Genomic DNA, 15247 nt, shown 5'->3' with positions numbered 1-15247 from the left:
GGAGCACCTAAGTTTAGAAGGTTACAGATTCAAGTCTTTTTAATGAAAAAAAAAAAAAAAACTATTATCATTACGGCTTGCTGGATGCTCTGGAAGGCGAGAAACAAGCTCAGGTTCAACGGAATAAGGAGTAGTGTAGAAGAGATTTTTAGCGATATCAGGGTGGTTAGTTTTTTTTGGTTCAAACATAGGGGCTGTTTGGCTAAGCTTTTCAAAATGACTTATTTGCTTATTTGCCTTCTGAAAAGCAAATAAGCAAATAAGTCATTTTGAAAAGCTCCATTTTAAAGCTTTTCAAAACAGCTTATTGACTTATTTGCTTGTCAGAAAAGCAAATAAGCAAATAAGTCATTTTGAAAAGCTTAGCCAAACAGCCCCATAGAGCGAAGAAATGCATTTTTGAGTGGAGGGATTGGTGTAAATTTGTGAATATGTAAGTTTTGTTTGGTTGTCCGCCCCGGTTTTCAAGTTCGGCTGTGTTAATGAAGTTCATCTTTCAAAAAAAAAACACATGGTGTGTATTTTGTATTTACCGTTAAAAAAACAAATATGAGCATATCAGCATTAATAATATATAAATATATATGAATATGAATTTATTGACCCCATAAAGGCATAAACCATGTCGAACAAAAAACAAATATACACTCATCCCAATTCCCAAGTATCATTTTTGTCAAATCACAAAAGACAAAGGACCTCCAACAAATACACATAAATATTAATAATAATTTAAACTAAAAATATTTATTCCATCTTCGCCTACCCACCCATTTGATTTTTCTACAGACACTGGTTTTCAATTTTTCATCTCTTCAAAATCAAACCGATTGAAAACATCGAAACGGTACCGTTTCATTTCCCCCAATTTTTAGGGTTTCCACTGCAATCGAAGCCTTAAACCGACAAATCTTCGTTCAATTTCATTCAAATTCGTGTTCTATTCGGTTTCGGATCCTCCATTTCGACTAATTCATCGATAATCTTCACATTCGCGATTCGATTGATCGTTTTTTCTGCCGAATTTGAAGAAGTTGTAAATTAGGGTTTTACGAAACATGTTAGGAGCTGGATTGCAGTTTGGACGGAGTCGTAACGGAGAAGATAGGTTCTACAATCCATCAAAAGCGAGAAGTAACCGTCAGTTTCAGGAGAATCTCCGGCGAGCTCAAAGTGACGTCACTGAAACCGATTCTACGACGTCGTGTGGTGCTACTGCGAAGGCTTTGAAAGTGATTCCGGTGGAACCGCCGGTGTCTTCGCCGGTGTGTAATCTGGAACGGTTTTTGGAGTCGGTTACACCTTCTGTTCCTTCTCAGTATAAGGTTTATTGTTGTTTTTGTTTTAATTTAGATTTATATGTTTGTGATTTGATAGTTGTTTTATCGAGTATTAGTGAGTCAACTCACCAGTTTGTTGAATATTGATTAGATATTATTGATTATCGTTTGCTTCATGTATGGTTTACTGCTTGGTTTTAGAAAGCGTGTGGCAGGCGTGTGGCTTTCCGATGCGTTTTTGATCCTAAAAGCAGATGTGCGAGTAGGTAGTTATTAGGAAAATACAAAGAAATTATTTATAGACAATGTTTTAAGTTTTTAACTTATTAACTGTTTAAACACTAAAAGATAAGACATCGGAGGTGAGATTTGTTTTAGTACTTTAATCCATCGATGGTCGAATTTGTTCAAATAGTGGTCAACTGAATAAGCTGCTACATCGGACCACATCACGCATCTGGTCACCTCAGATCGCATCGACTGCACTACTGCAGCAATGTGATCTCATCACCGCATCATACGCATCGCGCATTCGCATTTTAAAACCAAGGTTTAGTGAAAAGGTAATTAACTAGCTGTAACATCACATTGTTGTTAGCTGCAATGAATGTCAAGTGGTTTGTAAATGGTGTGCATTGAACATATCAAAACATATATATGAATTCGAACAACAAAGTAGGACCCAAGAGTTATAACTGCTAATGGTGTTTTGGGTTGATTATGTATACAGAGAGCTACGGGTGGGTGGAGGACTTGTGACGAATATCAACCATATTTTGTGCTTGGTGATTTGTGGGAGTCTTTTAAGGAGTGGAGTGCTTACGGGGCTGGAGTTCCTTTGATATTGAATGATACCGATAGTGTTGTTCAGTATTATGTTCCTTATTTGTCTGGAATTCAATTATACATGGACCCTTTGAAGTCTTCAGCAAAATCAAGGTATTAAGATGTATTTTTTTATTTTATTCATACTTTGTTTTTTATCTAATAGCTTGCAGGACATTATGCTCAATGTGGAGATTGGAGTTAGAAGTTGATGTTTTCAGGGGATGAATTGTTTCAACAGACTCATTTATTTTTCCATCTATATATTAATGATTCATTTACATATTGGTTACATCTGTAAATGCCCATCTACACATGTGGCTCATAAATGTTTTTTGATGGCAAACATAAATCAGATGCAGTAAGAGTGTAAGATTGCTTAATGTGTTAGGAACCTATATATTTTATTAGATGTGCAATGTGTTTGAATGTTATTTATTTTGTTTGTCTGTTAAGGCATTAATCAATTTTCTTGCTGTGATAGGCAACACAGCGAGGACAGTGATGTTGACTCTTTCAGGGACTCAAGTAGTGATGTAAGCAGTGATTTTGATCTCCCAAAGAGCGAGCTTTCTCAGAGGTTTGATCAATTGTCATTAAACTACTATCATGCCCTTCAAGAAGGCTTCTCTAGTGATGAGGGTGAATCTATGAGACCTCAAAGCTCTCTCGCGTTTGAGTATCTGGAGCACAGTCAACCTTGGGGTCGGGAACCTTTGACTGACAAGGTCTTTGTTCTCACACACAAGTCAAAACAAATTTATAAAATGTTATACCGTTTGTTTGGTTTCAAACTAATTACTTTTTTTTTTTTTGCGTAGATACTTGATCTTGCCCGTTGCTACCCTGAATTGAAAAGTGTGAAAAGTTGCGACTTGCTATCTTCTAGTTGGTTATCTGTGGCCTGGTACTTCATTTTTTGTTTTTTTCTTATTGTGCATATGTAAACATTTCTAACCTGATGAACGTTATTTGGTTCTTTAATAGGTATCCAATTTATCGTATTCCAATGGGCCCAACATTGAAAGATCTTGATGCTTGCTTTCTGACCTTTCATTCTCTTCATACGCCTATCTCAGGTTTGTAGCTTTCTATATATAGTTTGGATTTCAAACTTGATTATTTGGTTAATGTGGTTTTAACCGGCAACAATCAGTAGGGCTGCAAATGAACCAAACGTTCAAAGAACAGTTCGTGAACCGTTCAGCGGGAAGTTCGTTTTCGTTCATTTGTTTATTATTAAGCAAACTAACACGAACAAATAATTTGTTCATTTAGTTAAATGAACAAACATGAACAGAGGCCGCGTTCGTTCATTTATGTTCGTGAATGTTCGGTAACATGTCCGTTTATGTTCAATTGTGTTCGATAGTTCATTAGTGTTTTTAATTTTTATATTTTATTTAAATACTTCAAAATTCTGAAAAAATATCAGTGTCAGTTTATTATATACTCTGGAGTAAATTACTTTTTGAGTCCCTGTGTTTTAGTGGTTTTAACCACTTGAAACCAAAATAAAAAAGTTTAACGCCCTAAGTCCCCAACCACTCATTTTATAACATTTTGAGTCCACCTTTTTGACACTTGCACTTTTGATTTTGGACTCAAGTGGTTAAAACCACTAAAACACAAGGACTCAAAACGTTATAAAATGAACGGTTAGGGACTCGTGGCGTTAAACTTTTTGATTTTGGATTCAAGTGGTTAAAACCACTAAAACACAAGGACTCAAAAAGTAATTTACTCTATATTCTGTTCATGAGCGCTTGTTTGTGTTCGTTTGTTTCCATTTCTGTTCATGAACATTAGGGTGTGTTCATCAACGTTTGTTGCCTAAAATTAACAAACGAACACGAACACGTTCATTTCCTTAACAGACATGAACATAAAATCTCGTTCGGTAAGTGTTCATGAACAGTTTGTGAACACATATATTTCGTGTTCGTTTGCAGCCCTAACAATCAGTTCTCAGTGTTTGGATATTAGATTACATTTTTTATCATCTGATTATTTAATTGCCAAATAATCAGTCTCATACCAGATGCAATGGTACTGATCTTCAAAGGTCACATAACAAAATTATGAATTCATCTCTTCTTTTAAGCTAATTTGAGCAAGAATCTTGTTTTTGGTCATTTTGATGTCTCAAATAACTTTTCATCTGATTCTCACAACCTTAATCAGCAAATGCATATCTAAATGCTATATACAACAGCTTGTTGTATTGCCGTTGATTATTTGGTTGTGTATTCAATGGCATTTTCACTCTCACATATCCAAACACCCCCATAATAACATCAAGAGATAGCAATTATATTGGAATCCCGAGTGGACATTTGTGTTGAACAATTGTTTTTTGAAGGCAATCAATGTGAGCATCCACCAGTTGCCATGCATCCTGGAGAAACAGATGGCGTCCCGAGGATGTCCTTACCAGTGTTTGGTCTTGCTTCTTACAAGTTAAAAGCGCCAATGTGGATCAACAACGAACGCTTGTTGCTGACTGATCTTTTGCAGGCGGCTGACAGTTGGCTGTCAAACCTTCAGGTTAATCACCCGGATTTTCTTTTCTTTTCCCGTAGATGATGATGATGATGATGAAAATGATTTTGGTTTGTAATAGTTAAGAGTGGGAGTGATAACAGCAGGCTGTATTTTTTTGTGCCCTGGTGATGTTTGTAATGGTTATGAACTAGTATAGTACTTACTTAGCATGTGTAGTGTTGAGTGTTTTTTAGGCTAGTCATCTTTTATATCTATGATATGACTGCCATGTTCATTGGAACTCATTTGTGTTAAATAGGTATAAAAACCGAATAATCACATCATTACTAAATTAACTAGACTATTTGAAAAACCAATTGTTCGGTTATGATTTCTTTATAAGACCACCCGTAGTGGACAAAAATTTGGGCGTTTTTCTACAAAATAACGCCCCCAAACGCCCCTATGACCGCCCCTTTGGGCGTTGTTGAGCCAATTTTGGTCTGCAACGTTCTTTAATCCACGCCCAACGTCCAATTCTATAGCCAATCACAGGCATTCTTGTTTTGCTTGCCCAATCACATGCTTTCCTCCTTTTAACATAATGCCTCACAATGCCTATATCCTCGCTACACTTATTTTAGAAAAAATGCCCTTTAATGCTCCATTACTGATTGGGCTGCCATATGGCACAAAACGCCCAAGAGTAGGGGCATTACCACTACACATGGTCTAATCTAGCTACATGGTTTGGTCATGGTATTCAAGCTGAATTCTTAGTAAATCAATCTTAATATTTATTTACTTTGTTACTATTTCATGTTGGGAAAATTTTGTTATATATAGATATATATATTTTTAAAAATAATATACTATTTGCACTTCATTCTTTAAAAACTAAATATTGTAGTTCTTTATACTCCAAACTTGATTAGATTTATAAGTATGAGTTTGATAACACGATAATATGAATAAGTATGGATTTCCAAATCTAACTTTTACACCTCGTTTGGTACATATAATCCGTTGGAATTGTTTGTGATTGTAATTAAGAATTCAAGGATAAAAATTTTTGTTAAACAATGAGAGATTTTGAATTTGATTAATTCCTTTAAAACCTTCCAACTTGAGGAATTCAATCTTTGTTGTTAAAACAGTGAAGGAATTTTGTCGCAAGAACTGAAATTGCTTCCCTCGCACTACAATTGCCGCATTAAACACAAACACCATAACTGATCAGACGATCGGCATCATTTGATATGTAATGTAAATGTGTATCAGCAACTATCCGGATCATCAGCAAACATCTGGACTAATGCAGCAATCTGTATGTCTTCATCCGGATCCTCTAGGTGCCTTGCCCATTTGTCACTACAAATCTGCAAGTCTTCTGGTGCTCTATCACCACTCTCATGCTTGGACGTGTTTGCTTGAAGAGCACGTCCAAACATGAGAGTGGTGATGAGTATTAAACTAAATACAGAGTATTTCGTAGTGGTAGGGCACCAGGCAGATCTTGAGATCCTAGTATTAACTGCGAATCTGACGAGTATATGAACAAGGCGAGGAAAAGATTGATCGAATGATTAATATACTAATGGGGCCGGGTGTAGAAGAGCTAAAGATTTTAACTTTAATACGCACCCATGGATATGAAATGAAAGCTTAGTTATGTTGTCATGAAAAGATTCGCGCACTTGTGCATCTGTGGCTGTGCATAAAAGAGTCTATTGCGTTGCAATTTTACCTCAAAACAACGATTCCAGATATGAACGCTTCTCACATTTTAATCACTGATTTCGTTTGATATCTTTGTAACTGGAAGAATAATATATAACTTACATATTCTAGCATGAAACTGATTATTTGACATATAAATAATAAAATGACCAAAGTCTTGAATGTTTAACAATCTTATTTTAAACCAAGAGTTTTGGCGACTTTGAATCTGATGCCAAAATCCCTTTCATATCACCAAACATATTCAGATGCACAATCTGAGAGTAACACCTCTTCACGTGCATAATTATAGCATTATTAAGCAGGATGGCCAAATTTGTTTAGACCGCTGGGTGTGGGGCAGGGGTTGCCAAGCAACGCTGGCTAAACCACACCGGACCAGCGTTGGCCATGGCGATGCCCCGCTGGCGTAAGGCCGGGGGGGGGGGGGGGGGTTGTGAGTTGGCTGGCTTTGATTGGCTGATGCGATATAGCCGTTGCCAAACGGGTACTTTTATTAAAAAAATTTACAAATTAAACACTATAAATACCCACCTATTTTTTACATTTTTTATCACTTCTCTACTTCTTCTATCTCTTTTTTTTAATAAATACACACGTCACCGCGTTCAACGCTTGTTTCCATAAGACCATCTCCATCGCTACCAAATATCTGCCGCTCGTAGCAACCTTCTTCGACGTGGAGGGTGAGGTGGAAAAGAGATGGTGGGGAGCCGCCCATAGGAAACGGCGTGCTTGTGGAGGAGAGAGATGGAGATTGTGAGAGGGAAGGGTGGGCCATGGCTTTGATGCCTGTTGCAGAGGAGGGGAGAATGGATGGGGCAGTCTGAGGTGGCTCTGGGCAGGGGGAGGACGGGCTCTCCCCGTTGAAGATAGTCTAAGGCGAAGAACGCACCAATGAGCGGTGAAACCGAGGCTGACTTTATCAAGAATGTCCTGCTAGCATACCGAGAGAACAAGAAGAACGAGTTCAAGTACATGCATTGTTGGGATGTATGTAGGTACGCTTCTAAATGGGCGAGAGTCCCTCCTGCTAGCGAGTCAACCTCATCCAAAAGGGCAAGAACACCCTCGTCCCAAGCTCCGTCCGATGCTCGTGATCAAGAGTTTGATCTGAATTTGGATGATTTTGATGATTCTCCTTCCCCCCAACCGGGTAGAGACATGTCAAAAAAGCATATTCAAATAGCGAGATCGGGTTCGGCATCGGGTTCGACCTGGGGAAATGGTTGTACACCGACCAGTTGGAAGATCTTGGGACGAAAATTGATACAGTTAATTTCCTCCAACAACAAAGGATCGAGATGAGGAAAAATATCCATGCGTCGTTCGATAAAAAAGTATATCTAAAAGAAAAACGCGAAGATATGAAATTTCTCGCCATGCCTGTCGATCAACTTACCGGACCAGAATTGGCAATGACGTTGGAAATGAAACAAGAAATCTTGAAAAAATATAACATGGAGAAATCATGAAGTTTTTATTTTTCTTAATTTTATGTAGCTATTTTTTTTCTAATTTTATGTAGTTTTTTTTAATTTTATTTGTATTTTTTAAAAATATTATATGCAATCTTCTATTTTAATTAGTGTGTTATTTTAATTAAAAGAAATTTTAAATTGTTTAAAAAAATTATATATATCAAAATCCACATGGCTGGCCACGCCAGCCGAAGCCATGTCACACCACACCCCTCTTATTTGAATATAACCTTGTGGACCCCACCCTCGCCACGTGTCGAGCAATGTCTCCAAACCAAACCCCTCCACACCCCATAGTCTTAATTTGTAGGTAAATACACCTAAATAGGTGATGCAAAATAAATAAATAATTAACTAGTAATCGACTCCGTGCGTTGCGCGGAATACATGTACATGTAGAGAAAAAAACAACTCCTTGGCTTCTTTAATACCAGTTTCTTCTTTATGAACTTGGTATGCATCAAGTACAATTTCTTTATTCTTTTTTGTGAACTCGGCATGCGCATGATTTCTTTGTAAAATTGGTATGCAAGAAACATAATTGTAATCCAATTGTGTAACTCCTTTGGAGTTCTGTTCCTAACATTGATCATATTAATTGAAAGAATTTATATTTCATAATAAATCAAAGATAAAGAATAAATAACGAGTTATTTATGTGTATATCGCATTGTGATTCCTGGCCTTATCTTCTCTTCCATGCGAGAATGTTGTTGCTAAAGCTGAGAAACGCTCTTATGGATCTGTGAAATGCTCTTTAAACTTTTATTGGTAACTTAATTTGTATAGCTCTACATGATAGCTTTCACCTGGAAATTTATGCTACCTGATTGACAATTCTTTGGTGAATACACGTAAATAATAAAGTTGGCATCTTTACCTCAAATTTTCATCCGTGTAGCTTCACATTTTTTTATGGCTTGCTTTATTTATTTTATTTCTTAGTTCTCTGTATCTGCAAAAATTGGGAAGCATGTGATGTTGGTAACAATTTAGTTTTGTAATTGTTAGGACATTATTGATGAATGTTTAACAAATGTATGTGATGTGATAGTAGTTTGGTATAAAGAGGTCGAACCCTATTAAAGTTGCAAAATTAAAAATAATTAAGTGTAAATATACATATTTTTGTGTTGTTGAAATGAAGATTGTGTTTGAAATACATCAGTTGCAAAGCTAAGCAAATCAATATTGATGATTGTTTAGCAAATGTTTGTTTTATATAATGAATCTTTGCAACTATGACAACACAATAACGGAGACGCATATCTTAACGACTCAATAAGAAGATAATCGTGAAATCGGTGATGCGCAAACCCTAAAAATTGTAACTAATACACAATACAAGAATTCTTCATAATGAAATTGTGAGTAATCATATATTCATAACTCTAAACCATAATAGTTATACCAATATAGTTTTCAAGATGTAAACAATAATCAACACACTTACACCTACTTCCTTTTGATTTTTCTTCTTCTTTAAAATAGCTTAAGTGATTCAGAAAGCAAAATGACTATCAAAACAAAATTCAAAACACATAGCAGAGAAGAAGAAAGACGTCATACCTGAAAATTTGGCACTGATCCAGTCGTGCTCAGCATTTTCGCATTCTGCTCTGTTGTATTATGTTCCCCAAATCAATTCGATTAAAAGCATGAAGTTTAACCAAAAGTTAATCAAAAACTCTTTGTTCCCAGAAAATGCAAAACACACTTTATCAATTCATTATTTCCTACCTGACAAAAGAAAACCAATCAAAATTAGAAATAAACATGCTCATTTAAGTTGTGATTGCGATGCAAAAATAAAATCAAATAAACTGTAGATCTAGAGAACCATAAGGAAGTCCCTGTTAAGAATTTTTAGAAAATTGAATAATAGGGCATTTTGGTATTGACATATCAACTTTTTAGTTGTGTTTTAAGCCATCATGCACTTGATTCTTATACGTTCTGGCCAAGAAACGTCACCTTCGAGAACAGAGCAAGGACGTCACTTAATTTGCCTTGAAACACCCGAAACCCTAGTTCCTCTTATGTTAGAACACCACCGGTCCCCATCATCGCTAGGGTGCCAGAGTAGCGGTTGTCAAACCCTAGCGATTTGTCTCACCTAGTCCTCGTCACCTGTCGAAGCTCCCAGAGATACGGTTAGCCTGCAAAAAACTAATCCAACCATCAGCGTTGTCGATTCTCAATCTATATAAAATAGTGGTGAACGCGCCGGAAGAGGTGTGTCGTCGGAGCACTGCAACGGCGCCGCCGTCCGTTGCTGGCGGCTCCACCCTTTCACAACGGAGCAGTCGGTGGGAGGAAATCCACGTCTTCGTACCCAAAAACGACAACACTACCATCATCTCTGCTTAAGTGCGTAACTTGAGGAGGCCGGCCGGAGGCCATGGCCGGTCCTCTTCCATCATTTTCTCTTTTGATATTCCCCTGTCTCTCAAAGATACTAACGGCCGTGAACGTTAACTCACTGTTCATCCGTTATGTTATCAATTAATATAGTTATACAATAAGTGTAAATTGGAAGCTTTGTCCTTTATCTACGATATTAGAATAGTGTTTTTTTTATTAAAATAATTTTAAATATATAGATAAAAAGACTAAATTATCCTTGTGTAATTAGATTTAATAAAAGAATCTAGCTGAGTTATGAGCAAAGGACATAACGTGCAAAATTTTGAAACATTAAGTACAAAATTTATCAATTTTAAAGACAAAGGAACAAAAACAAACAAAACCTTGCATACGAGTTTCTCTCTCTCTGTCCCTCTCTTTTTTATTTATTAATTTTTTTAATTAATAGGCATATAAGTAACAACATTGGATAAACGAAACTCATGCTTCAACAGTCTGGCAACATGTTAGTAGATGGACTAAAACTGAACCGTTTGTCGTCAACACTATTAGAAATATCCTGGAAATGCATAACCGTAGTGGCATGAAAGGGTTGGCTAAGGAAGTTTTTCATGGAATCTTGATTGTTAGCTGCTGGTGCCTGTGGCATGCAAGAAACGACCGCAAATTCGAGAATAAACAAGTGCGGATAGAAGAGATTATTAGAGAGATTAAAGTGTTTGGGTATCTTTGGATTAGAAATAGACTAAAAGGAAGGATAGTTTCGTGGTTCGATTGGTGTAATTTTGTATATATGTAATCTGGTTTGGTGTGTCCTCCCCGTTTTGTGAGTTGGTAGTTCTAATGAAGTTTATGTTTCAAAAAAAAAAAAAAACTCATACTTAAATTTCTAAAAGTTGCGTAACTTATGATTACAAGTTCTCTTAATCACCCAAATATTGCACCACAAATACGGAAGGTAAACACATTTAGTATGAGGCTATGAGCCATTCACATACTCACTCAAATAGAAATAGAGTAAATTACAAAAATCGTCTTTTATGTTAACACAAGATTGTAAAGTGTGTCCCTTGTCTTTAAAAAGTATAAAAAACGTACCCAATGTTTACAAACTCCTGCACGTTATATCCTTTAACCCTAACTCAGTTACTTTACATGGTTAAGTCAAGGTAGATTGGTATTTACGCATTTATTTGAAATCTATTTAATAAAGAAAACAAAAAAAGATTTTGAAATATTAAAACATATAAACAGATAAATAAATCAGTCCCTCTCTTTCTCTTTCTGTTAACACTCTTTCTCTCTCTCTAGTTCCTTTTCTCACCACCACCACCATAAACCATCGTCCCTTTTCTCACCCACCTGTGTAACGCCTTGCGTCCCTAAACTTTAGGCTTTTGGCAAATTTAGTCCCTATACTTTGCTTATTGTCAGTTTTAGTCCCTAGTCTATGTAATATTGACACTTTTGATACTTTTGAAACTTGGTGAGTCTATATGATGCTAGAATCTTGATCCTTGATACTTAAACTATGATTCTTGATGCTTAACTCTAGATTCTTGACACTTGATACTTGGAAACTATGATCCTATGAGACTTGATTCAATGATTTGATACTTGATCCTAGACTCTTGACCTTTGATACTTATTTGGTGCATGGCTCTTGAGACTCGTGCAACTTGATTCTTGGTTGAACGAGAGACTGGAGCCTTGTCACTGGCGGAATCTATGAAACTTGGAAACTTTTGGTGTATTTGATGTAATCTAGTTGTGTGATACTTTTACCAAAAATACGCAACGCAACACTTAATCTAACTCGCAAAACGAATCAAAGACGGGAACATGGAAATGATGGGATTGACCAAGTGGCAATCCGATCAGACGACCATTCGATCGGATAGCCGTCCGATCGGATGACCACCCGATCGGAGGGCCACTCGATCGACCCGCCATCCAATCCGAGTGCACACCGCCTTAGTCTCCTCTCACACTATAAATAGGCCTGTCACATCACCATTCTCATTGATGTGACAGCCTTACTCGACCCAGACGCACGTACGTCACATTCCTTTGATTTCTCGGCGATTTCGGTACGTTTTATACTAGATTCTTGTACTTCCTTAATCTACACTTCATTCTCTACGTGATTCTCCTTTGAAATCACACTTTTCACTGTGAAATCTCTTGGATATGAGTTCTTGAGGATGATGTCATCATGGTGGTTTGTACAAACTACTATATGATGTCATTCCTGGTTAGATCTAGCTCAGATCTAAGAAGTTCCATGTGTTTTTCACCGAATCTAAGCTAGATCAAGGATTTTTCATAATAAAACTTAAGTTATCTTCATCTTTACTTCAATCTTTCACTTTGGACGGTGGAATCCGGGTCTAAATGGACTGTTGAAGAGGTATGGTCCCAATTCCCTGCCTACATGGCAGGGACCACACCGCTTTTGTGCACACAAGGCATCCACGTCAACGAAACACTCCAGAAGCTTCTAGAAACTTCTGGATGATTCACAGTTGGCACCAAAGATGCTCTATCCGACATAAAGGACAACACGTGTCACCACTAGCAGAATGCCACATAGGCCTGCGACAATTCAGGGAGCAGCACTGACAATACCGGTACGAGGTATCCAGTGCAGGCGAATGCAAGAACGCCACGTGTAACACTACACCTGCCATGACAGAGCAGACCAAGAGGATATTCCCCTTGGTCGGACAGCTGGCACGCGCTCACAGCTGGCACAGCTGCTCCTTCCTTCTTCACCCTTCGGCTATAAATAGGACCCTTCATCATTCAGGTTCAGGATCTTTACTCTCTTTACTCACTCTATACACACACTGTTTATTTCCTCTCAGAACAGTACTTATTCTCACGCCGGAGCCTGGTTAAGAGGGAAAACCCCCTTCCCCCTCTTAACGAGACTAACGGTGTTTACTGTTTTGCAGATTTTGAGCCATCAATACGAGTAGAAGAAGAGGTTGAATCCATTAGACGAAATAACCCCACTGATTGTCCTCGTGATAACCAGTGTTTCAACATTGGCGCCATCCGCTTTTTTGCAAAACCACTCTCACCTCTTTTCTTTTCTAAAAAACACTCGTAAAAATGGCAGAACAAAATCACTCACACCCAGTCGACGGAGAAGTTTCTTCCTTTGAACTCGTTTCGGACACGGCACACGTCCAAAGGGGTCAAAGGAACGAGACCATCCAAGAGGGTCAGCTGAACAACGATTTTCCATCCATCTTTGGAAGTGCATCCAGGGCTGTTAGCCAAACTACAACTGGACCCACTTTCCAAACACCAGCAAGAATCATCACTCAAACCACAAACGGAGCTGCTTTCCAATCTCCAACGGGGATACTACACCAAACACCTCCGCCGATGCAGACTCTAAGCCATGGAGCAGGCCCTTCTGCTCCATCGGAACAAGCACAACTCAACTACTCTGCACTTTTAGGGCTACCTGAGGGAAAAACTCTGGATTCCTGGTATGCCGAACAAATGGCGTCCATAAACCTCGTTTATACGCAGCTCAGCGCACAACAAGCCTTGCTCCAAGCACAGGCTAACCAATCAGCATTCGTAACCCCACAACCGAGGTCTCAGAGTACACACACGGCTCAGCAGACAAATGCGTGGAACTTACGTCCAGAAAGAGGACCAGTGCAAAATGTAAGAAGACCTAGCGTACACGACACGCGCGATACTTATGCTGAAACAGAGAGCAACTTCATACAAAACTCCAATCTACAATGAAGGCCGATCCAAACCCGTTTGGGCGCACGTAACATGAATACGGAATGGGAAGAAGAAGAAGACGACCCAACTTACAAGGAGGAATCCACGGTGTTCAGCAGACTCCATCCGGAGCACGAAGCATACAAACCAACCAAGCGCGCGGGGTACAACCCCAAAGCAGAGCATGATTACACCTTGAGCTATCGTCCTGAGGACATGGCAGAAAATTCATCCGAGAAATCGCATGCGCGGCCATTGACAAAACAAAATTACCACACAACGTGGGCAAATACAACGGGTTGACAGACCCAGATGATCACCTCCAGGTGTTTAAGGGCGCAGGGGCAACAGGCGGATGGAACTTACCAACATGGTGCCACCTGTTTGCTCAGACATTCGTCGGCGCAGCGCGCATTTGGTTCGACAACTTACCAGCAGGCAAAATCAATTCATGGGTCGATTTCCGAGAGAAGTTCCTAGCACACTTCTCTCAGCAGAGAAGACAAGCCAGAGACCCCGGTGACTGTCTAAACATATGGAGAAAAGACTACGAAAGCGTAGAGGATTTCATCACAAGATACAACAAAGAATGTTTAGAGATCGGCGACATACCAGAAAAGATGATGCGCGCACACTTCATGAGGGTGGTCAAGTGTGACGATCTGGTTAAAAGAATCAAAGGGCGAGACGGAGGACCCAAAGATTGGGAAACCTTCATAGAAGCATCCAAAACCATTGCGCAGACAGACAGACAGTTGACCAGTGACGACCACCGTCAGCGCGCGCACAACCATAATGATCGACACAACAGAAGGGGCAGAAATCAACCCTGGAAGGCTTCTGGGCACAGAGAAAGAAGCCCCCCACGGGACGATGCACGCCATACGATCAACCAGATAGCCCATCGAAAGGAAGTGAAGCGAGAAAACAGAGAAAAGCAGTGGACTCCACTGACCAAAACACCTTTTGAAGTCCTAGCCACAGAAAATCATCAGTTCAAACCACCCCTACAGATGCGCAACAAAAGGGGTCAAGACCCAAATCTCTTCTGTGAATTCCACAAAGATACGGGCCACTTAACTGACGATTGCTTTAGCCTAAAGCAAGAAATCGAAAGAGCCCTAAGAGACGGAAAGCTCACTCACTTAGTCAAGGGCGGAAAGCGCGATTACCGCCAAATACAAAGAAGAGATGAAGGGCCAGACAATAAGAAGCTCAGAAAGCTAGAAACCCACATGGTACAGGGAGGTCCACGAAGAACGAGAAAAAACTACAACAAGCGCGCACAGGATGATTCATGGCGCGAGAAACAAGTTA

At 38.8% G+C, this 15247-nt stretch overlaps 1 protein-coding gene across 1 annotated transcript; it reads left to right on the top strand.

The window, feature by feature from the left end:
- The first annotated feature begins 753 nt into the window (after positions 1-753).
- LOC110904852 lies at positions 754-4928 on the top strand. The gene is made up of 6 exons (XM_022150726.2): positions 754-1325; positions 2011-2219; positions 2590-2833; positions 2927-3012; positions 3093-3184; positions 4468-4928. Exons 1-6 carry the CDS (start codon positions 1059-1061, stop codon positions 4689-4691), a joined length of 1122 nt encoding a protein of 373 aa, XP_022006418.1. The 5' UTR covers positions 754-1058; the 3' UTR covers positions 4692-4928.
- Positions 4929-15247: the final 10319 nt, after the last annotated feature.

This window comes from Helianthus annuus, chromosome 12 (genome assembly GCF_002127325.2).
Source record: "Helianthus annuus cultivar XRQ/B chromosome 12, HanXRQr2.0-SUNRISE, whole genome shotgun sequence".
In the NCBI taxonomy this organism is placed as follows: Eukaryota; Viridiplantae; Streptophyta; class Magnoliopsida; order Asterales; family Asteraceae; genus Helianthus; species Helianthus annuus.
Note: the sequence above shows the minus strand (reverse complement) of the source record. Positions and strands in the feature narration are given on the sequence as shown.

Bases quoted from the DNA above. Each gene is read 5' to 3' on its own strand.
- LOC110904852 (XM_022150726.2), top strand. From the start codon at position 1,059: ATGTTAGGAGCTGGATTGCAGTTTGGACGGAGTCGTAACGGAGAAGAT. The intron at 2,220-2,589 runs GTATTAAGATGT...TTGCTGTGATAG, and splicing joins AAGTCTTCAGCAAAATCAAG to GCAACACAGCGAGGACAGTG. The intron at 2,834-2,926 runs GTCTTTGTTCTC...TTTTTTGCGTAG, and splicing joins GGGAACCTTTGACTGACAAG to ATACTTGATCTTGCCCGTTG.